At 42.7% G+C, this 24809-nt stretch overlaps 1 protein-coding gene across 1 annotated transcript in view; it reads right to left on the reverse strand.

Moving 5' to 3' along the window:
* Positions 1 to 24809, reverse strand: part of LOC141050884 (vascular endothelial growth factor receptor kdr-like) — a 261295-nt gene that overhangs the window by 71018 nt on the left and 165468 nt on the right. Inside the window, exons 13-17 of the mRNA XM_073547555.1 lie at positions 22220 to 22510; positions 11545 to 11691; positions 6747 to 6875; positions 6517 to 6623; positions 4562 to 4697 (exon numbers count right to left, since the gene is read on the reverse strand). Coding sequence (XP_073403656.1) covers positions 4562 to 4697; positions 6517 to 6623; positions 6747 to 6875; positions 11545 to 11691; positions 22220 to 22510 — 810 coding nt within the window. The remainder of the gene's footprint in view (positions 1 to 4561; positions 4698 to 6516; positions 6624 to 6746; positions 6876 to 11544; positions 11692 to 22219; positions 22511 to 24809) is intronic.

The raw sequence follows: 24809 nt of genomic DNA on the forward strand, positions 1-24809 counted from the left end.
CTGGCTGATTTATTGCAGCCCGGTATGTTTTACTCTGAAACGTTGCAGTATTTCAGAAAAAGTGCCCATATCAAGGGCACCATGAATCAGAGCCCAACTGCACAAATGCAGTAAGGTATGTTTTCCTCTGAAACGTTCCAACAATAGGCAAAGACTAGGGCTTCACTCTGATTTGCTCCAAGTGATTGACAGGTCTCTTCCATGTGTGTCTATGTGTGTGTATATAGGAAAAGACTTGTCAGACACCTAGAGCGATGCAGTAGAAGCCGGCCGCAGGAGGCGCTGGACTAGTCTCGTCTCCGCCTGTGGTCCAATTCGACTCTTCAAGCTATATTTTCTCTGAAAAAGCAGTTGATGTAGAGCAAGGATGTCAAAACCAAATACACAGAAAATAAAAAGATTGGACAAAGCAGCGGCCAATCTTAATGTTTATTATAAAAAAGAGTCTACAATTGAGAAAGTTTTTCCTTATCATCAAATACAATGATTAACTTTTTCATATAGAAATCAATTTAAAGGGGTTGTCCCACAAACAAAGTTCATTTTAATTAATAGATCTTAGAATAAAATATTGAAATAATATAATATGTTATGTAAGAACAGTAAAAAGCATATGGCCCAATGACCTAATTTAAATACAGTTGTGGCCAAAAGTATTGACACCCCTGCAATTCTGTCAGATAATACTCAGTTTCTTCCTGAAAATGATTGCAAACACAAATTCTTTGGTTTTATTATCTTCATTTAATTAGTTTTAAATGAAAAAACACAAAAAGAATTGTCCTAAATCCAAATTGGATATAATTCCACACCAAACATAAAAAAGAGGGTGGACAAAAGTATTGGCACTTTTTGAAAAATCATGTGATGCATTGTGTAATTAACAGCACCTGTAACTTACCTGTGGCACCTAACAGGTGTTGGCAATAACTAAATCACACTTGCAGCCAGTTCACATGGATTAAAGTTGACTCAACCTCTGTCCTGTGTCCTTGTGTGTACCACATTGAGCATGGAGAAAAGAAAGAAGACCAAAGAGCTGTCTGAGGACTTGAGAAACCAAATTGTGAGGAAGCATGAGCAATCTCAAGGCTACAAGTCCATCTCCAAAGACCTGAATGTTCCTGTGTCTACCATGCGCAGTGTCATCAAGAAGTTTAAAGCCCATGGCACTGTGGCTAACCTCCCTAGATGTGGACGGAAAAGAAAAATTGACAAGAGATTTCAACGCAAGATTGTGCGGATGTTGGATAAAGAACCTCGACTAACATCCAAACAAGTTCAAGCTGCCCTGCAGTCCGAGGGTATAACAGTGTCAACCTGTACTATCTGTCGGCGTCTGAATGAAAAGGGACTGTATGGTAGGAGACCCAGGAAGACCCCACTTCTTGCCCTGAGACATAAAAAAGCCAGGCTGGAGTTTGCCAAAACTTACCTGAAAAAGCCTAAAACATTTTGGAAGAATGTTCTCTGGTCAGATGAGACATAAGTAGAGCTTTTTGGGCAAAGGCATCAACATAGCGTTTACATTAGAAAAAAAGAGGCATTCAAAGAAAAGAACACGGTCCCTACAGTCAAACATGGCGGAGGTTCCCTGATGTTTTGGGGTTGCTTTGCTGCCTCTGACACTGGACTGCTTGACCGTGTGCATGGCATTATGAAGTCTGAAGACTACCAACAAATTTTGCAGCATAATGTAGGGCCCAGTGTGAGAAAGCTGGGTCTCCCTCAGAGGTCATGGGTCTCCCAGCAGGACAATGACCCAAAACACACTTCAAAAAGCAGTAGAAAATGGTTTGAGAGAAAGCACTGGAGACTTCTAAGGTGGCCAGCAATGAGTCCAGACCTGAATTCCATAGAACACCTGTGGAGAGATCTAAAAATGGCAGTTTGGAGAAGGATTCAAAAAGATATAAATAAACTGGAGCAGTGGGCAGCAACTAACAGAATGGTTTTTAACAGGGAAAAATGCAAAGCACTACATCTGGGCAATAAAAATGAAAAAAGCATATACAGAATGGGAGGAATAGGGCTAAGCAACAGCACATGTGAAAAAGACTTGGGTATACTAATAGATCACAGACTGAATATGAGTCAACAGTGTGATGCAGCAGCAAAAAAGGCAAATGCAATTCTAGGATGTATTAACAGAAGCATACAGTCTAGATCACGTGAAGTCATTATTTCCCTCTACTCCTCTTTGGTCAGACCTCATCTGGAATATTGTGTCCAGTTTTGGGCACCACATTTTAAAAAAGACATCAACAAACTGGAGCAAGTTCAGAAAAGAGCGACCAGAATGGTGACCGGTCTGCAAACCCTGTCTTATGAGGAAAGGTTGCAGGATTTGGAAATGTTTAGTTTGCAAAAGAGAAGACTGAGAGGAGACTTAATAGCTGTCTACAAATATCTAAAGGGCTGTCACATTGTAGAAGGATCATCTTTATTTTCATTTGCACAAGGAAAGACTAGAAGCAATGGGATGAAACTGAATGGGAGGAGACACAGATTAGATATTAGAAAAAACTTTTTGACAGTTAGAGTGATCAATGAGTGGAACAGGCTGCCACGAGAAGTGGTGAGTTCTCCTTCAATGGAAGTCTTCAAACAGAGGCTGGACAGACATCTGACTGGGATGATTTAGCGAATCCTGCTTTGAGCAGGGGGCTGGACCAGAAGGCCCAGGAGGTCCCTTCCAACTCTACGATTCTATGATTCTATGAAATATCAGGGACCTGGAGCAGTTTGCCAAAGAAGAATGGTCTAAAATTCCAGCAGAGCATTGTAAGAAACTCATTGATGGTTACCGGAAGCGGTTGGTAGCAGTTATTTTGGCTAAAGGTTGTGCAACCAAGTATTAGGCTGAGGGTGCCAATACTTTGTCTGGCCCATTTTTGGAGTTTTGTGTGAAATGATCAATGTTTTGCTTCTTGCTTCATTCTCTTTTGTGTTTTTTCATTTAAGACAAATTAAATGAAGATAATAATACCAAAGAATTTGTGTTTGCAATCATTTTCAGGAAGAAACTGAGTGTTATCTGACAGAATTGCAGGGGTGTCAATACTTTTGGCCACAACTGTACGTAATAACAGAGGATTAAAAACCTTGAATACTACAGATAATTAGGTATGATGCCAACAAAATGCCCCCAAACACAGTAAGACACCCCACAGTGTATTCCTTCACACGCACAGTATGATGACCCCATCACAGTATGATTCTCCAACTGTAATCCCCACACCACCCTCCACACAGTATAATAGCCAGAAAAAGTGCTCTTTACAATATAAGGGGCCCCACATAGTCCTCCATACAGTATAATAGGGCCCTGCACTGCCTTCCATACAGTATAACAGTCCCAAGTAGTGCTCCATACAGAATAATGGCCCTACATAGTGTTTCATACAGTATCATGGACCCCACATAGTGCTCCATACAGTATGATGGTCCCCACTTAGTGCTCCATACAGTGTAATGGGCCCCACATAGTACTCCATACAGTATAATGGGCCCCACATAGTGCTCCATACAGTATAAAGGGCCCCACATAGTGCTCCATACAGAATAATGGTCCCCTTTGTTTTTATTTACTTTTAACAAAATTCCAATGCTTTACATAATTTTTGGAGCTACTCTTTAAAGGGAATCTTTCAGCAGGATTTCACATCCCAAACTATTTATGTCCATGTAGCGCTTTCAAAGACAAGTCCAGCAATATCTTTACATGATGAGTCCATATCAATGCAAATTAGACTATAGATCTGAAGCCTCTGTCACTGCAGCTCTACTCCCCACCCAGTGTACACATTACTCTGGTGTAAGGCAGAACAGGTGGATTAGTAAATCTCCCCTAGAACGCATATGGGTCTGTACCTTCAAAGAGGCAGAGATACCTTGTGCCTTTGTACAGCCTCCTCGAACATGGCTCTACACATGCATAAAGTTTGAAGAGTATTTATTTCTTTTTTAATAATAGGTGCTACCTAAAAGGTCCTGCAGATCTGTAGCACCCAAGGTTCAGAGACCTCCTCTAATCGCTTAAAAAGCTACTCTAAAACGCGTAGTTTGTCAGGCAAAAGCACTCAGTTTCTTTCTGAGCGTGCACCCACAGTGATGTACAGACTCAATAGAAAGTCTTGGCCTGTACACAGAGTTCAATATGAGCCCATAGACGTTCTAAGCTGAGTGCTTCTACCTGACAATCCGTACATTTCAGAGATCAATGGTGTCTGCTTTTTTTTTCAGAACGGTACTGTCACAACAGTGGCCTCATTGTCTAAGGTATCTTCAAAATAACTTTATTTTTAGATGGCCCTAACTAGAATTTGTAGTACTAGCTTTATGATTTGCAAGGCTATATTAACTGGAGGATATCAGGATACAAACAGTCTTGGTAATTTTTCCAAACATTATAAATAGTAAAATTTATATTTTATTTTCACAATGCAATCCTTATATCACAAATTTGAATGAATGGGTTAATGTGTGTCCCAGTTCGGGTCCTCGTTACAGTACATGCTGTGATAGCTTTTTTGATGGGGAAAACAAGGATTCAACTTACCAAGACTAAGTCTATCTCGAGGAAATTCCCATTTACTGCTGTCATAGGGCAACCTCTCACACTGCTCATCTAGTGGCATCTCATCCGGATCCATAATAATAGAGAGGTAGCCTGTTTTAATTTCAGAAGCATGTGGCTGTTGAGAGAAGAACAGAAAAAGTTGAATGTGGGCAATGAGGCTGGGCCATCTGAAGAAGGAAAGTTAAGAAGCCACAGCTTGCTCCTTGTTGTTTCTTATTATTCATTACAAAGGCCAATAGGTTAAGCTGTGTTCAAGACCATATGCTCGAGCGCCCTGTGAGGCGTTATATTACATGTCTTATACATGATTTAAACCCTCTAAAAGAGCATTAATTTACTGATGCCAACAGGTTACCAAATCTGCCAAACAATGACATGAAAAAGTCACATACAGGATTTAGCATAGTATAACCTAATAATCATCCTCAAGCTAAAGACCCTGGTATTTGATAAATCTAATTTATTGTAACAACAAAATCAGACAGGGAGAAAAATATTTTGACAGACGAAGAAATAAAGATTTCTCGTGCCAGATGGGTTTTTTCAATAACGTTCCGATTTCTAAATCTTTGTTTTAGCCTTTACTTATATAATCACATCAGGCGGCACACCGTGGAAAATACTAATAATCATATTTTCACATCTTAACCGGAATTATGATCTGACCTTTATGTAACTGTTAGTATGATCAATTTTAAAATATTACATTTTTATCAAATTTCAAATATCTATTCTAGTCTAAGCCCTGGGACACCCACTTATCTCCTGAATAAATAGGTAGAGGTGCAACAGTGAATGCAGTTTTGTCTACGTGTGACGGTGTTTATTTCCCGCTAAGATACATAGTGTCAGTGAACGGAGTCCTCACAATGGTCAACTATTTTTCCCACTCAAACTCTCTCAACAGTTTTAGATCATGTAGAGCTACAAATTTGTTTCAAGGATTGTGTAGATGTAAACCAGCCATACACATTAGATGGCTGTTGACTGAATGATGCAGACTCTCCCATACACAGGAGCGCTCACTCAGCTGAGCACTCCTGTGTTCTATGTTAGAAAGCCATCACTAGATATGTCTGGTGATGACTTATCTCCAGGAGAACAAAGCAATTAGCAGTCCAAAATTGTACATGCTAAATCAACATCTCTCCTGACAATTAGCGGTCCGAGGCATCCATACACATTAGACTGTCAGAAGGAATGGGAGCATAAAGGCCTCCGTACAGAATTGGAATGTCAGCTAAACCCGTTGACATCGGTGGGTATGACCAACATTAGTCTAGTACGAGTGTATGTATGGGGTCTTTACACTCCAACTCGATCTGACATTGGACAAGGAGAGATGACATTGCATGCGAGGAAAAAAGATGTCTAATGCCCAGTAAGTATTGTGAACAGGTTCTATGCTTAAAGGGGTTGTCCACTACTCATACAACCCTTTCTGAATACCTATGTTTCCGTCCAGTAAAATAATAACATCTATACTCACATTTGGTGCCGTTCCAGCAGTGCTGGCACTGACTATCCCTGGGATCGTGTGACATTATTATGCCACGTGATCTCTGAGACAAATCAACACTGGTTACATGGAACAGCCTGTGCCGACACCACTGGAACAGTGCCAGCACCGGAAGTGAGTTTAGGTGTTATTATTTTACTGGGGGAAAACATAGGGATTCCAAAAGGGGTTATCCGAATAGTGGACAACCTCGTTAATAATTGATCGAGAGCACAATACTTGCTACCTCTTTAAGTCAGGGAAGGAAAATCACAACCGAAATTCACAAATGACTCTCCTTATTCTCACTATGTAACAGCAAAACATGAGACAGCAATTAGCCCTTCTGCAACCCAAATATAATATCAAAGAAGGGAAAAAAACTGTCTCCAGTATGTCTCTTTTCATTTGTCACTTTTGCTATAGTTGCTATTACCTTTTTCAGCTTTCGGATGAAAAGGGTGAGAAGAAGCCAGAATAACGTGGCTGCCACACCTGTACATACAAGAATGATGACTTCTATATTAGATTTTTCTTCTCCACCTGCAAACAGATTTGTATTAGGACATACTTAGAGTCATGGGATATTATTCACAAAATATCACAAGTTATTGTATTATAATGTCATATTAAACAAATATTAGTGTTGAAGGAAAAATTGCATACCTTGAATAGTGATGTAGGCAGAAGTATTCGTGTGGCCCATTTCATTGTCTGCACGACACTCATACAAGCCCTCATCATCTTTTTTAACTCTCTCAATCATTAGGCTGTTATTGTAAAGCAAAGTTATTCCTATAAGAAGAAAATGGAAAAAAAGTGTTATAGGGTGCAGGTATATATCTTACAAATAATACAGAGTGCAACTTTATTTGTTGGTTATATATCGAGATGGCTACTCTTAGTTTGCACCTGTACACACATGTTTTCTGTTTGGATGTGACAGTCAGTCTTTTGTTATAGGTATATATCTTAGGAATCTCAATGTTAGCTAGCTTCAGACTAGCGTTTTTGCCCGCAGCGCTCGGCGCTTCTAAGCTCCGCCCCCTGTCTCTCCCCCCTCTGGTCATCTCCACCTAGTGTCGCACATCGCTGTATGCGATCTGCACACCCTATCTTTAGCATAGGGTGCGCAGACCATGCGCTGGCCGTGCACTAGTAGGATTTTGCGTGCACTGCGCCCTTTTGACGGTGCGCCGACGTGCACTGAGCGCACCATGTTGCATTTTGGTGCGCTCGGAGCACTGTCAAAATGGCGCAGGGCATGCAAAATCCTACTAGCACACAGCCAGCGCACGGTCTGTGCACCCTATGCTAAAGATAGGGTGTGCAGATCGCATACAGTGATGTGCGACACTAGGTGGAGATGACCGGAGGGGGTGCGGCAGGGGGCGGGGCTTATCGGCACCATGCGCTGCGGGCAAAAACGCTAGTCTGAAGCTAGCCTTACTGTACTATATTAAAACAAACCTTCATTTGCTATTGAAATACATTCAGCACTATCAAAGGCTGAATTAGGCTCAGTGGGAGTGGTGTGGCCAAATTTGGCCAACAGCTGTCCTGTAATTTATGCAAGAAATGGCCAAATACAATAGTGAAACTCTAAACCATCTCGTAGCTTAGCATGCCAAACTATTCTATCCAAACCTGACAGATCTATTATAAGCCATTGTAAGGGTCCCGTCACACATAGCGATGCACCAGTGATCCCGACAACGATATGACCTGGCCAGGATCGCTGGTGTGTCGCTACATGATCGCTGGTGAGCTGCCAAAAAGGCAGCTTCACCAGCAATCTGCACCAGCGACACGCGGGTAACAAGCGACGCACGTCGCTTAGTTACCCACTGTGTACCTTAGTTACCAGCGCGCTGGTGCAGGGAGCTGGTAACCAAGGTACACATCGGGTTTCTAAGTAGCGCGCGGCACTTAGAAACCCGATGTGTACCTCGGTTACCAGCTCCCTGCACCAGCGCGCTGGTAACTAAGGTACATACACATCGGGTTTCTAAGCGCTGCGCGCCGCTTAGAGACCAGATGTTTACCTTAGTTACCAGCGCCAGTTCGCTGATCGCTGGTCTCCCGCCTGCCACACGTAGCGATGTGTGCTGGCCAGCGGGAGACCAGCGATCAAAAAAATGTCCTGGCCATTCCAGGACGATCAGCGATACCCGGCAGGGGGGCCGGTCGCTGGTAAGTGTCACACACAGCGATCTCATTGGTGAGATCGTTGTTGCATCACAAAACTTGTGACTCAGCAGCGATCTCGCTAGCGAGATCACTGTGTGTGATGGGGGCTTAAGTCAACAGGAAGAAAAAAAAAACAATCTGTCATGGTCCTTTAAAGAGGAAAGCCATGAAAATAGAGCAATAGATGATTTTAGATTGGGTTTCATATGGTCTAATGATCCCTACTTTGATAATGTCCCTACACATCATTGTTGTGAGATAAAGTGTAGTTCATTGTTTGGGATGTAAATATGTTCCATTAAGGAGGTTCTTGACCTGAGACAGTTGAAATAGCTATAAGATACATGAAATTGTGGAAGCAATCTGTTTTTTTTCCATGGGTTAAGGAAAAATTTGGAAATCTTAGACTTTTTCGGGATATGTTGGATGGCTCAATTTATTTTGTACGTAAAACATTCAGTATGGAACCTTGAAACATAAATCAAAGTCTACTTTCCAGTATTTTAGATAAATTATGGATTACTAGACCTAACTGAAATCAAGACATATGTAATAGCTAAGCAGATCCTGTTCTTTGTACACACGTGTTTTCTTTAGACCCTTTGATGTCTTCCTGCAGTCCAATATCATCCATATATAGGGGGATTATCTTCTTACAGAATTGGCCTAAGATTACTTTTGTAGCTAGAAATGAGTGTGGTTTGATGAGGCAGACATATGGAAGATCTCTTAGGCCAACTATAAGAAAAAACAACTCTCAAAGATATCTCATCTCTTAATAAATTAGGGCATGTGATGATATCTAAGTCTTTGGCAGACTATGCGGAGTTCATCTCTTTATTTCATGTTGCTTTTTCAAAGTGCAGGGGGTGACGTCATTGAATTAATGTTATCTGTAATGTGCTGTATAAAATGCTGGCCTAAATGATAAATCAATAAAGGCTTCATTTTCTAAGGTGCCAGTTAGTACTGGTCATCCATGAGATTGCAGTCCAGATTTCTATGGGCTGGGAATTGAAGGATAAGAGAAGGGTCTTTTAATTCCAGAGATATGTACATTGCAAAGCAGACAGTGTATTGTATACAAAAGTTAGAATAGCTGAAGCATAATTTATGGACTAGGTTTTAAGGAGTGTATAAGGAGTGTCTGGAGATAAGAACTGACATATAGGCCACTTGATTAAAGCATCTATTTATGAGTCCGAGACAGTGATTTTGATTAAGAAATTGGAAATCATACAGTTGTATGGCAGTTAGTCTTCCAATGGGCAAAATCAGCCTGTTATTTTTCAAGGAAGATGTTATAGTACTTGGGTCAGGATGTAGATAAAACACATGCCAATGTCATAAGCCCTAGTAGAGAATATGGACCTTATAAGGGGGTTACACCATGAACAGTTCTCACTATGATGGACCATGCCTGCCAGTTACACACTTGTCTCAGGCCCAAGGTCTACTCTCTTCACCTGGGTTCGTTGGCTGTTCTCTGTGGTGCGCCACTTGGAGCTTTCCATATTGCCCGTAATGTGACCTCATCTCCCTAAGGCCTCTTTCACACTTCAGTTTTTTGCATCAGTTATAATCCACCAAAAAGGCGGACAAGCGGATCCGTTGTCAACTGATGTGAACGGATGGCACAGGATCCGTTTTGAGACGGATCCTGAAAATGACGAAATTTAAAGGAATCGCTGGCTAGGAAGGAGAGAGAGAGAGAGAGAGAGAGAGAGAGAGAGAGAATTTTTTTTTTTTTTGTCCGGCACCCAGAAAGAATTTCGGGTTAAATCAGTGTCTGGAGGATCCGCCACAGAAAAAAACGTTACAAGCTCCGTTTTGAAATCTTTGAGGATGGTGACGGACAGCAACTTTTGGCGGATCCTCAAAAAAAACGGATGCAACGGACAGCAATCCGCCATTAATGCAAGTCAATGGGGAAAAAAACGGATCCTCAAAAAAAATTGAGGATCCGTTTTTTTTCAAAACCTGGCGGATTGTGACTGATTGTAAAAAACGGAAGTGTGAAAGAGGCCTAAACCCTTTAGGACACACATTTGTGTCATTGTTATTCAAGACTTTAGTTTGTTTCTCTCCTCCTCCTGTGCACACCATGTTACTGGCTGCTATCCTTGCTGCCCTGCTGACTTTGCTGCATCCATCTTGATATTCCTAAAGGTACTGTCAAAGATATGACGCGGTCAGGATCGCTGGTACATCGCTAAGTGGTCGATAGTGAGCTGCCACACAGGCAGATCTCACCAGCGACATAGCAGGGGTCAGGGGTCGCTACCTACCTGTCAGACGAGGCGATCCTGACGTCCTCCCGCCCGCGTCCACGCGTCGCTCGTCTCCACAGCAGGAAGCTGACGACGAGAAACAGTCCAGGACGTTCTCGCGCGATCAGCGATAATCAGCGGGGGAGCGGTTGGAGGTAAGTATCACACATAGCGATGTCGCTAGTGATATCGCTATAACGTCACAAAAAACAGTGACGTTATAGCGATATTGCTAGCGATATCGCTTAGTGTGACAGGCCCTTAACATTCGTGAGGGTGTCTTGTCCTCACTCTCCATGTGTCATTCTGCCAGTTGCACTAACGCTCGGAGCCAGTGAACCCACCCGGACCTGTAGCTTAGTGGGTCCACTTCATTAGGTGACCCATAATACTACATATGTATTACACTGTTGGCAATAGCAGTTGATCGCAATGGGTTTCTAAAGCTAGATCTGCCGGAATCAACTGATTTTCAGGCAGATTCAGTTAAATGGAGTGTATAATCACAAAATTACCCGTTTAAAACAAGATTTTGTGTATTAGTGCTTTGTAAGATTTGTAATCTTGCAATTTTCCATATTATAAGAATCGGGATTACAATGATAGGTATGCAGTTGCTAACACAGGATCCACCAATCACAACAGGCAATGTCCCACCTGACACTGAGGCCTTCACAATGACCTTTGTCACAAGCTGATTAGACACTTTAATACAAAAGATCAGATCTATGTACATATGTTGTTTCCTGAAACAATAGGAAGATAAAGTTTAAAAAAGCCCCAATGGCCAGTGTGAAAATTGCAAGATTTCATTTTTTTTTATTTTTAATACAGAATGTGACATGTAAAAAAAAATTAACACAAAAACCTGATTTAAACAATAGGTCATTTTCTCATTACACATTCCATTTAAATAGTGAGTCTCGATAAAACAAGTTGATTGTAGATGTGGAGGAGGGTGTTATTTAGTGCCCAACCCTAGCCACTGGCAATGCATTCCCTACCTGAAGCCCGTTTAATCACATAGCCATTCTTCAGCCAGGTAATGGTCGGTGAGGGATTCCCATTGACTTTGCATTCCAAGAAGAGTGTGCTACTGCTGTTTACTATTGTGTTCTCAAGGTGTTGCACCACCCATGGAGATTGCTTCTCTGCAAAAAAAAAAACAAAAAAGACAAAACAGAACATTTAAATACAGCAATTTAACAAAAAAAGTATTCTATATATATATATATATATATATATATATATATATATATATATATATATATATATATATATTCTTTCAAATATTTTTCTATGCACAGATCACCTAGATGTGAGGTCAAGCTGCAGAAATGGCAATAATGACCTAAATTACAAATTTATAATACAATGTCTTTAATTAAAATATAATAAAGAATTTAAAGAACTCTAATCACAAACAGACTTACGATGGATTTTTCCAACAAAACTAAATTCTACTCAATCCTGAACTGAAAGTATAATTATCGCTTTTGAAAAAATATATTGAATGCATCATCAACAATATATCTGTATTTAAACTAATTGAAAATACAAATTTAATAAGTACTCGTAGTATCAGCAAAGCAAAAAAAAAAGTCTCTGCATCCAATATGCTAAAATGACTCATTAGAGATTTTAGTAAGTTTAATTGCTAATCAAGTCTGTAAAATAATTTCCTTATTCTTGAGAAAATAATTATGGCTGAGACAGATCAAGTTGTGGTAATTCCGGGATATTTTTGGAGATGGTTTAATTACAGAACATCCGATTCAGCTTTGCTGAAGTAGTTTGTGTGTTTTTTTTTAGTTTTTATTTAGTATTATCCCTAAATCATCAACGTGCAGCTGCGAATTTGTGATTTAAATATGTACATAATTTAAAGCATTTGAAGGTTAGAGAAAACACACACACATTCAAACTAATTGTTTTTTAGGTCTTTTGAATGTTCTTTTTTAACAAGTTATATCACTGGCCACAATAAATATTTCCAGGCTATAATGGGCACTTAAGAAAGAAAATTCCTACTAACAAGCTAATAGAGACAGATAAGTCCTCCAGGAGTAGAAAAATGCTCTAATAAATGTGTATGTCCTATATTTTAGCGGCAGGGGGTACTTGTGGTGCCAGAACCCTTGTAGTGCTTCCTTAAAGGTTTTTTCCAGTATTGGAAAACCACTGTCCCCAAGCGCATTTGTTTACAAAAACAAACTGTATTTTACTCACCCTTCCCAGGTCCAGTGCAAAGTCTCTGCCATTGCTCCCGATGTCCGTTATTGTCATGTGAACAACACTGCATTCAACAAGTGAACTCGGCGGCTCTGCCCGAGTAGACCTGTTTAGAGTCGCTGAGGTCATTGATTGGTGGCGGAGCTGTCAACAGGACAATAACAGGTACCAAGATCAGCGGCAGAGAAACAGCGCTGGACCTGGAGAGGGCGTTAAGACACAGTTTGTTTATTTTGTAGAGTGAAAAGTGCTCACCTTCCTGCCATAGGTAGAATGCACCATAATACATTGCTGGTGAATAGAGATGAGCAACTTTGCCTTTATTTGGGTCGAGTCGGGTTTCATGAAACCCGACTTTCTCAAAAGTCGGGTCGAACGAAATCGGCCGATTATCGTGAAAAGTCGAAGGCCGACTGAAAACGAAACCCAATGCAAGTCAATGGGGAAGAAAAGTCGGCAGTGAGTGGAGGACAAGAAACACACCTACAGTGCCCATTTTAATGCCAAAAACATCAACTCTTATTACTTAAGCTTGTCAACCTTAATTTACTTTATAATAATAGTTAGACATTGAAAACTGGGGGTTATTTGGCTAAAGTTGTGGGGGGGTAGGGCTGGCTCCAGATTTTCGTGGGCCCAGGGCCAAAGAGTGTCAATGGGCTCCTTTAACACATGCCACAATTCATGATCCTCTGATACAGCAGAGAAATAGCAGTATAGTACAATGAAAAATACTTCACTTCTTACATCTCATGACTGATATCCATTTTAAATTCTCCAATAGCTCCAAAAACAGACAGTATATTACTCCATACAGCATTATGGCCACCGCATAGTGCGCTATACAGAGTAACGAGGCCCATATATTTCTCCATACAGAATCATTGGTCCCATATAATGTTTGAAACAGTATATGATGAGCTCGACATAATGCTACAGTATATGTTGGTCCCCATGGATGAAGCTCCACTGTGTTATGGGCCCAAATAATGCTCTATATATAATGGGCCCCATTTCTAATGCTCCAGTGCATAATGGGCCCTGTAAATGCTGCTCCAGTGTCTGATGTCCACCTTTGGAATGCTCCAGTGTATGGTGGGCCTCATATATCATTCTCCAGAGTATAGTTGTTAGGCGTTGGGTTCCTGTTGCTGCACAGCAGGAATCCCGAGCCCTGCTCCCGGCGGTCTCCAATTCCTCCCCAGCCGCAGAGGAGGTTGCTCAGCAAACTCGTCGGTCCCGGCACTCTGCTCAGACCACCTCTGTGGGTTTGCTTGCTGCTGCCACCTCTGGCACAGCTATGGCAATGCAGGCTGCTCAGCAGCGAGATTCTCCAGGGACTAAGTCCTCATGTCGGGCCACTGAGCATTCCCGTGGAGAGATCTCCCATTGGAGATCGAAGGTCACGTGCTCAGGTCCTGCTCCTGTTCGGATTGGCCCATCCGAGAAGCCAGGAAGGTCCCAGACGCTCGTGGCTATAAAAGGTTCGCAAGGCCGCTCGGCCATGCACTAGGATACTCTGTATTTTCACACCATGAGGAGTGAGTGATGTATGCACATATGAATGTCTCTGGTGACTGACTCATTATGAAACCCCTACCCTTGGTATGCATGTGTTGTGCAGCCTAGCCTGCTAGCACCCAGGCTTAGGTGTAGGTAGGGCAGAGTCAGAGTCAGGGATTAGTCTCCATCAGTGACTCAGCACGCCACAGTGCACGTGCTCCACACTCCGTAGCCAGCGTTTATAGCGGCGTTCGCGGCAGCGACGCCGTGCGCTCAGAGGGCCTAGAGGAACTCTAACCCCGTGTCCTTGGAGTAGAGTTCTGTGGCCGCTTTCTGTGCGCTTTTTGGCCGGGCTCTGTGAGCTAAACAGGCTCTGGTATTTGTGTTCAGCGGCTGTGTGGCTCTGTGAGTCAACAGAGTTCGCTCCTGTTCACACTGGGTGACGTAACCCACGTGTGACTGTTTTCACGCCGCTCTATTCTTCCGCCATTGCCTAGCAGCAGTGTACCACCTATGCACGGTGGACCCCGGGCTGCGAACGCACCTACTATTATTTATAATTTGGTACGTTCTGCCAGCCCTAACAATAGTGCTCCCCAAAAATAGCTGTCCCAACATTGAAAACAATTAAATAAGTCTCCTCGCTAGGGAATCCCTGTACTAGTCTGGACTCTTCGTCATCCCCATCTTCCATCTCACTGCACTTGGACTGTTTAGGCAGAGGGCGTACAGACGTGATGTCATCGCGCTTTCTGACCAGAATGTCACTGTCAGGAAACGCGGAAGACGTCACTGCGGTGGAGCAGGGAGAGGTACGTATTTCAACTTTGCAAGTGCTGTGATCCTGAGCAAGCAGGGGGGCCCACTCGTTGGCGACGGCACTGGCACAGGGCCCCTCATAGTACGCCGGTGTGTCTTACGGCGGGTGTGCACCCCCACCATCAGAGACACTTGATTGTACTATGAGGGACCTTGTGCCAGTGCCGTTGCCAAACAGTGTGCCCACCCACCTGTCCAGGGCAACGGCACTCGCATGGGTGCATGCGCCAGGTGGTGACCCCAGCCCAGTTAGGGAGGTGGAAAAATTGGCATATGTTGATGTTGGACATTCAGCAGCTGCAAATGGAGTAATTGGAGAAGTCCACGGAAGAGGAGGACAAAAGCAAGCCATTTTTTTGGCAACCTACATGTCAGCAGGGGAGGGTGGGACAAAATCCTTTGAAACCCATGCATGGTTTATTTTAATGAAGGTTAGATCATCAACATTTTGGGTCGACAGACGGGTCCTTTTTTCTGTCAGGATTGATCCAGCAGCACTGAAGACTCATTCAGATAGCACACTAGCAGCAGGGCAAGCGAGCTCCTGTAAGGCATATTGTGCCAATTCAGGCCAGGTGTCAAGTTTACTGGCCCAATAGTCAAAGGGGAATGACCGGTGAGGGAGAACATCGATATGGGAGGAGAAGTAGTTTGTTACCATAGTTGACAACTGCTGTCTCCTGTCACTTTCGATCGATGCAGTATTAGCAGTTGTGTGAGCGGTAATTGAAGAATGAGTCCACAACATGGTCATGAAACCCCTGTGTCCATCGCCACTTCGGCTGTGTGCACCATGAACACCTCTTTCATGTTGCCCCCTACGGCTTGTTGGAAAAACATCACCGCCGCTGTGTGCTGGGAATGCCTCAAACAAATGGTTTACCAGAGTTGCTTGTTTGTTAGCCAATATTAGCTCTAGGATCTCCTGTGGCATGATGTTTTTGAATTTGCTTTTATAGTGTGGATCCAGGATGCTGGCCAACCAGTAGTCGCTATCGTTCATCATTTTGGCAATGCGGAGGTCCCTTTTTAGGATCTGCAAGGCATAATCAGACATGTGGGCCAATGTTCCAGGTGTCAATGATGCACTGCGACTGCTGGGTGGAGGAGCACTTTCTGGCAAATCCACATCCCTCCAGTCACGCACAAACCCTGTACCTGACGTTGCCACGCCAACATTTTTTCTTGCCCCCTGAGAAGCATCCTCCTCCCCAAAATAATCATCCCCATCTTCCTCCTCCTCTTCCTCTTCTTCCTCCACCTCGTCCATGAGACTTCCATGAGCAGACAATGGCTGACTGTCATCAAGGCTTCCCTCCTCCTCTTCCTCCTCGGCTGCAGACGCCTGCTCCTTAATGTGCATCAAAGTTTGCATGAGCAGACGCATAAGTGGGATGCTCATGCTTATGATGGCGTTGTCTGCGCTTACAAGCCGTGTGCATTCCTCAAAACACTGAAGGACTTTACATAGGTCTTTCAGCTTCGACCACTGCACAACAGACAACTCCATGTCTGCCTGCAAACTGCCTGCCCGTGTATCCTCCCACAAATGAATTACAGCCTGCCTCTGTTCGCACAGCCTCTGAAACATGTGCAGGGTGGAGTTCCACCTGGTTGCAACATCGATAATTAGGCGGTGCTTGGGAAGGTGGAGCAATCACTGCAGCTTCTGCATACGACTGGAGTATATGGGCGACCGGCGGATGTGCGAGCACAGTCTTCGCACCTTATGGAGCAGGGGTGTTAACTCCGGATAATTATTGAAGAAGCACTGCACCACCAGGTTCAAAGTGTGAGCCAGGCAAGGTATGTGTCTGAGTTTTGAAAGGGCTATGGCTACCACAAAATTCCAGCTGTTATCACTAACTACCTTGCCTGCCTCAAGATGTTGACTGCCCAGCCATGACTCAGTTTGTTGCTGCAAGTAATTGCTGCAAGTAGTCAGCCAGTACCTCCGCGGTGTGTCTGTTGTCTTCCAAACACATCATCTTCAACACAGCCTGCTGACGCTTACCACTAGCTGTTCGATAGTGGGACACCTCATGTGCAACACTGGCAACTGCGGATGGAGTGCTCGTGCGACTGCACTCTGTGGATGAGCTTTCGCTTCTGGAGGAGGAGGAGGGTCGAACGCCTACAGCCAACTGTTTCCTATACCATGGGCTAGGCAGCACTGTCCTACCGCCGCTGTCCCCTGTGGACCCTGCATCCACCACATTAACCCAGTGTGCAGGGATAGACACGTAATGGCCCTGGCCATGCCTACTGGACCATGCATCTGTTGTGAGGTGCACCTTTCCACTCACTGATTGCTTGAGTGCATGGACAATGCGGTTTTTCACATGCACATGGAGGGCTGGGATGGCTTTTCGCGAAAAGAAGTGCCGACTGGGTAGGTCATAGCGTGGTACTGCGTAGGCCATGAGCTCGCGGAAAGCTTTGCTTTCAACCAACCGGTAGGGCATCATCTCTAAAGAGATTAGTTTGGCAATGTGGGCGTTCAAAGTCAGTGTACGTGGATGAGAGGATGAGTACTTTCTTGTCCTACTCAGAGTCTCTGGTAGGGTGAGCTGGACTTGAGAGCTGCATATGGTGGAACTAGCGGTGGACATGGTGGACTGAGAGAGGGTTGGTGATGGTGTTGGTGGTGTTGCTGATGGCCTAGATTCAGCCTTTCATAGCAATAACATTGTGATTCCATGACTGCTTTGCCCTTGTGACGACACCTCGACATTTGCTGCTGGTGGTGTGCTAATCGGTGGGCTTACAGTGGGGGAAGCGATGTAGCGTTGCTGACTACCTTCATTCGGAGCAGGTGCACATGTGGTACGTGAGGTTTGGTAGTTCGTCCACGCTTGCAAGTGCATGGTGGTTAAATGTCTAAGCATGCAACTGGTATTCAAATTTCTCAGATTTTTCCCTCAGCTAAAGGTCTTTGCGCACTTCTTACAGATAACTTTTGCCTGATCATTAGGATTTTGTTCAAAAAGTGCCACACTGCACTCTTCCTACTATGGAAGACATTTTGAGACCTTGCACGCTGTGCTAATTTGACCGTCTGGCCAAGCTGTCCTGCAACTCTTTTGCTTTTTGTAACACGTTTTTGGACTGCTACGGTCCTGCCAGATAACAGCTGTTGCGATGTCGTTGCCTGCTGTGGATCCTCCTCCTCTTCTGAGCTATTGGCAGCGGCACCCTCTTCCCCCAATGGATGCCAATCTGGTTCAACAACTGGGTCATCCATCACCTCCTCTTCAATTTCATGTGCACCTTCCTCTGTGTCACCGTGTAAGGTGGTATAGTATGCGGGAAGGGGCACCTGAGTTTCATCAGGGTCTGATTCTGCCTCAGTACACTGCGAGGCCAATGTAGTGCTCTGAGTGAATGTACCAGCAGAAAAATCTAGCAGTGGCTGTGCATCAGTGCACTCCATGTCAGATTCATCTTGGACTGGGGAATTCACGATTTGACTTGCTAACCCAGGCATGGTATGTGAAAAGAGCTCCATGGAGTAATCGGTAGTGTGACCTGCCACATCCTTCACTTTTGGTAAGGGTGAAGGACACAAGGAAAGGTGTTGTTCCTGACCAGGAGCCTCCAATGACGACTCAGTGCTTTTATTTTTTGAAACTTCAGAAGAGGAGGCGAGAGAGCTGGAGGCTGTGTCAGCAATGTAAGCCAAAACTTGTTCCTGAAGCTCCGGCTTTAAAAGTGGTTTACCTACTCCCAGAAAAGAGAGCCTTCGAGGCCTTGTGGAGCCAGATGATGACGCAGGCTCAACACCTCCTGCCTTAGGTGCTATTGTGCTTTTGCCACTACCAACAGATGCAACACCACCACCATCATCGGGTCCAGCTGGCAACCCCCGCCCACTTCCATGGCGTCTTCCATCATACTTGCTCATTTTTGTGAAAATGTACCCAAAATACCACCAGCTATATGGTACTGTAAAACAAGGTAGAAGGTGTATCTACTATTGGTGAGAATTTGAATCTCACTAGAGATTTGAGGACGCAGAACTATTGTCTTTGGCCCAGTAGAGATTACACCTCAATGTAACAGACTGAAATTGGATGGTGTATGACAAGGTGTAGGGTGTCTATAGGATTGGTGAGAATTTGAATCTCACTATAGATTTGAGGATGCAGAACTATTGTCTCTGGCCCAGTAGAGATTACACCTCAATGTAACAGGCTGAAATTGGATGGTGTATGACAAGGTGTAGGGTGTCTATAGGATTGGTGAGAATTTGAATCTCACTATAGATTTGAGGATGCAGAACTATTGTCTCTGGCCCAGTAGAGATTACACCTCAATGTAACAGGCTGAAATTGGATGGTGAAGACAAGGTGGAGGGTGTCTATAGGATTGGTGAGATTTTGAATCTCACTATAGATTTGACGACGCAGAACTATTGTCTCTGGCCCAGTAGAGATTACACCTCAATGTAACAGGCTGAAATTGGATGGTGAAGACAAGGTGGAGGGTGTCTATAGGATTGGTGAGATTTTGAATCTCACTATAGATTTGAGGATGCAGAACTATTGTCTCTGACCCAGTAGAGATTACACCTCAATGTAACAGGCTTAAATTGGATGGTGAATGACAAAGTGGAGGGTGTCTATAGGATTGGTGAGAATTTGAATCTCACTATAGATTTGAGGATGCAGAACTATTGTCTCTGGCCCAGTAGAGATTACACCTCAATGTAACAGGCTGAAATTGGATGGTGTATGACAAGGTGTAGGGTGTCTATAGGATTGGTGAGAATTTGAATCTCACTATAGATTTGAGGATGCAGAACTATTGTCTCTGGCCCAGTAGAGATTACACCTCAATGTAACAGGCTGAAATTGGATGGTGAAGACAAGGTGGAGGGTGTCTATAGGATTGGTGAGATTTTGAATCTCACTATAGATTTGACGACGCAGAACTATTGTCTCTGGCCCAGTAGAGATTACACCTCAATGTAACAGGCTGAAATTGGATGGTGAAGACAAGGTGGAGGGTGTCTATAGGATTGGTGAGATTTTGAATCTCACTATAGATTTGAGGATGCAGAACTATTGTCTCTGACCCAGTAGAGATTACACCTCAATGTAACAGACTGAAATTGGATGGTGAAGACAAGGTGGAGGGTGTCTATAGAATTGGTGAGATTTTGAATCTCACTATAGATTTGAGGACGCTGAACTATTGTCTCTGGCCCAGTAGAGATTACACCTCAATGTAACAGGCTTAAATTGGATGGTGAATGACAAAGTGGAGGGTGTCTATAGGATTGGTGAGAATTTGAATCTCACTATAGATTTGAGGATGCAGAACTGTCTCGTCTCAGGCCCAGTAGAGATTACACCTCAATGTAACAGGCTGAAATTGGATGGTGAATGACAAGGTGGAGGGTGTCTATAGGATTGGTAAGAATTTGAATCTCACTATAGATTTGAGGACGCAGAACTATTGTCTCTGGCCCAGTAGAGATTACACCTCAATGTAACAGGCTGAAATTGGATGATGTATGACAAGGTGTAGGGTGTCTATAGGATTGGTGAGATTTTGAATCTCACTATAGATTTAAGGATGCTGAACTATTGTCTCAGGCCCAGTAGAGATTACACCTCAATGTTACAGGCCGAAATTGGATGGTGAATGACAAGGTGGAGGGTGTCTATAGGACTGGTAAGAATTTGAATCTCACTATAGATTTGAGGACGCAGAACTATTGTCTCTGGCCCAGTAGAGATTACACCTCAATGTAACAGGCTGAAATTGGATGGTGTATGACAAAGTGGAGGGTGTCTATAGAATTGGTGGAAAAATATTCAGAATTGAGAGTCCTCAGTGGTTGATACCTTTTAATGGCTAAATGAAAAGATGGTAACACATTGCAAGCTTTCAAAACTACTCAGGTCTCTTCATCAGGCATAGACTAATACAAAATCTGAAGAGTCACATATTTATGCACAATACAGCACAGAAATAACGCAATAGATAAGACAAGTGATGTGAAGCAGAACTATCATTATGGGAGAGGGAGAAACATAAATATTGCTACAGTTCATAGATAAGGAATAGATAGAATTGGTGAGAATTTGGATCTCACTAGAGATTTGAGGACGCTGACAATGATGCTCTCAGTCCAAGTATGGATGCAGGCAGCCTAATAAGCAGGACTGCAGCACAGTGCACACACAAAAGGGTGGAAAAATGAACCCTTGGTAACTGTGCAGAAAAGAGGAAGAAAAGTATTTTTGCTTTTAAAAAAGCAGTTTGCACAGCAGTGTGCAAACAGCAATGCAGCTATCAGGGAGCCTTATAAGGCAGCCTAATAACCAACAGAGCTGATGCACAAAAATAGAGCCTCCCCTGTCACTGCACACAAAGTGTTGTGTTGTAAGTAGAAATCGCTAACAGCAGAAGCAGTTTTTTGGTTCTTCTTCCCTGCCTAATGCTCTCCCTACAGAATCAGCAGCAGCAGCTCTCCCTATGCTTTTATCGGCATAAGTAAGATGGCGGTCGGCGTTATCGCCCTTTTATAGCCACTGTGACGCCACACAAAGCCAACCAATCACCTGCATGCCCTTCTCAAAGATGGTGGTGTCCGATGCCTATGTCATCGCGTTGCCCACAGTGTGCGTCCTCCATCATTGGCTGAAAAAGGGCGCTGGAAGCATCTTTTGAAATGTGACTTTGGCGCTCTGGTCGCCGACCTCGTGGCCGACCTCACGCTATGGTCGGGTTTCGTTTCATGAAACCCGACATCAGCGAAAGTCGGCGACTTTTGAATATGACCGACCCGTTTCGCTCAACTCTACTGGTGAATAAACCACCAGATACATGCCTCTTTTACTATAGAACAAACAGTGAAAAAAAACCTATTAACCTATTCACTACCCTAGACCACCAGAGCTGATATTACCCCTTCCAGTACCTTAGACCACCAAGGAAGTCTATTTTTCTGCTATCTAAACTTGGGTGTGTCTTAAAGCCTGGTGTATCTAATTATCTGAAAAATACAGATACAGACTTAAAAACATGATACATAGGAATTAGTACATAGTGATTACAAAGATTACTTAATTTTATGCAATGTTCATCCATTAACAGGGCTTTGACTCCACTCACCTAAAACTAAAAGGTTGCTTGCCCTCTGCACAATCTCTTCTGTGTAGTGATTCTCAGCTGAGCAGTTGTATTGTCCGGCTTGCTCTTTGGTTACATTTCTAAGAGTAAGTAAGAGATGAGTGGTATGCATTCCATGGTGAAGCTCTACCAGGTGATGAGGAACCGCATCTCCAGAGGGATAGAACCATATCAGGTTCTTAAACAGATATTTTTCTGCACTGCAAACCAGTGTGATGTCTCCTCCAACTAGTACTTTTGTCTCTTCTTTTGTCATCACTCCAGATTTAATCTCTGAGAACAAACAATTCAAAACATTCAAATCTTGTGATATTCAATATCGTTTTTTTTATAATTGCAAAATAATTTGTTTAGTAGTTTGTTACTTTTAATTATAAAGCTTTAATGTATTTCTCTTCTTACAAAATTATGTGTAGCATCCTATAGATTGCGGAAAAAGACAGGAGTGGGGACGCAAAGAAAATACGTTCCCTTTTACAAAGATAGGACTACATTTATAATTTGGAATGACAATATTACAGTGGTGCTGTAATAGAGCATAAACACATGGTCCTGCTGTTCCACACACATACATACTGCCACAATCCCAAACACAACACTATATGACAGACACACATATACTGCCTACACACACACATAAATACATTAAACACATTTAAGTATTACACACACATGTATACACAAAACATACACACATATACAACATAATACACAGACATTTCTCCAAATATGTACCTGGTATACAAACATACAGTACTTACATATTAACCACTCATATATCCACATAAATATACATTCTGTACTATATAGTCACACATATTATGCATACTTACATGTAAGACAAAATGATTTTAAATCCAATTGGCAAAAAGATGAGCCACGGTGAGCAGAGGAAACATCCTGATCTCTGCCCGAGTTGCCCGCTGCACTCTGAACATTACAACAGCCAGCAAGAACCTCTAGCTGTTGTCACTTAAAAGAACACAAGCAGGGAAAAGAGGGACCAGCAGATGGTCAAGAGACCTAATTGTCATGCCCCTTTCCACATTTTTTGCTGACTGTGTTCAGGCAGGTGCCCCACCTGTACCCCTTGCTACAACCCTTAGAAAAAGCAATTATGAAAAAAGTGATTTTTCCTAAAACTATTGAAAGTATTACTAATGCCATATGACCTAAAATAAAGGTAATAATCAAATTAATATGTTAATTAAAAAAATATATTCTTTACAACACAAATCTAACTTCAGTCTAATGAATTGGGCACCTCGCACTCCACCTCCTTCATTGAGAACGAGGTGATAAATGTCCATCTTGATGAATCAAGATCTATATTTTTTGAATGTTAAAATAAAATATTATACACAGTGATTCTGATTCATCAAGTCCAATGTTTTTTCACAGCAGTTTTAATGACGGTGTGGGGTGGAGTGAGAGGCACATAATTCTTTAAGAGGCTCATGCATCCTAATGAATCAAGCAGGGCGTGAAGTGGTGTGGGCTTCCATGTGCGTCACTCCGCAAATCTTACTGCAAAGAATGGAGTAAGATTGGTAGTGTAAGGAAGACCAGAGTGCCTTGGGATGCATAAAATATGTTCGACTTTTCAAAGCTTTTTATGACAGTATTCTGGGGTAAAAGCTTTGATAATCAGGACTACTGAGTCTTCTGTACAAAAACTGGTTTTCCATTGAGCAAATATATCGGTGCATTGAGGATAACACACAGAAGTTTCAATAGGAAATACGTAAAATATGTTTTTTATTGCTGATGCCAGTCGTTGATTGTGGATGTGATGCGTGCAAATCACATTCTGACCTTTGTACTCCTCAAACATATGGAGACAGCGAAGACGTAGCTACTGCAGACTGGAACCTATTAGTGGGATATATGTATTCTCTATTACCATCCAGGAGGCAGTAATCTCACTGTCCTCTAAAGAAACAAGCAACTAAACTGAAATCATATTGGGCAAGTGTGTTGCACTTTATGAAAATGTCCATGAATGAGACAATGGGATTAACTTGTTGACAATTCCAAGAATTTCCAGCCTTCTACTTATGATCCAGCAAGGTCCTGTACCAAAAATCCAAGTTACATAACAATATAGGAGGGATTATATCAATCTTCCTAAATTGTTGATCTCCCATCATGATAAGTGTTAGTTCTTTTATCACATCAAACACCTAAATTTAAACAAATGGTATTCAGGCTGCACCAATTCCGTCCTGAGTTAGATCTTCAGAGTCTCTTCTTCAATCTTATTACATCAATAATGCAGAAAAGGTATTACACTACAGTCTGACTTCTTTTTTACATCCAGTGGTGTAGTGTGTAGTTTTCAGGTCTGATGTAGAAGCTAAACTAGAAAACAAGTAGAGCTTCATACAGCCGGATCACATCAATGTGCCATTAACATCATAATCATTGTGCAGCCATTCCGTATGTATATATTACTATTATTCTTCTATTATACATCAGTCCTATGGAACTTAGAGAAAGAACTGCTACACCACGTGTATCTACGCCAATAAATTCATCTGATTGGGATCAACTAAATTACTAATTGTGAATC

The sequence above is a fragment of the Dendrobates tinctorius genome, unplaced genomic scaffold (genome assembly GCF_039654945.1).
Source record: "Dendrobates tinctorius isolate UK_male_01 unplaced genomic scaffold, ASM3965494v1 ptg000154l, whole genome shotgun sequence".
NCBI classification, from domain to species: domain Eukaryota; kingdom Metazoa; phylum Chordata; class Amphibia; order Anura; family Dendrobatidae; genus Dendrobates; species Dendrobates tinctorius.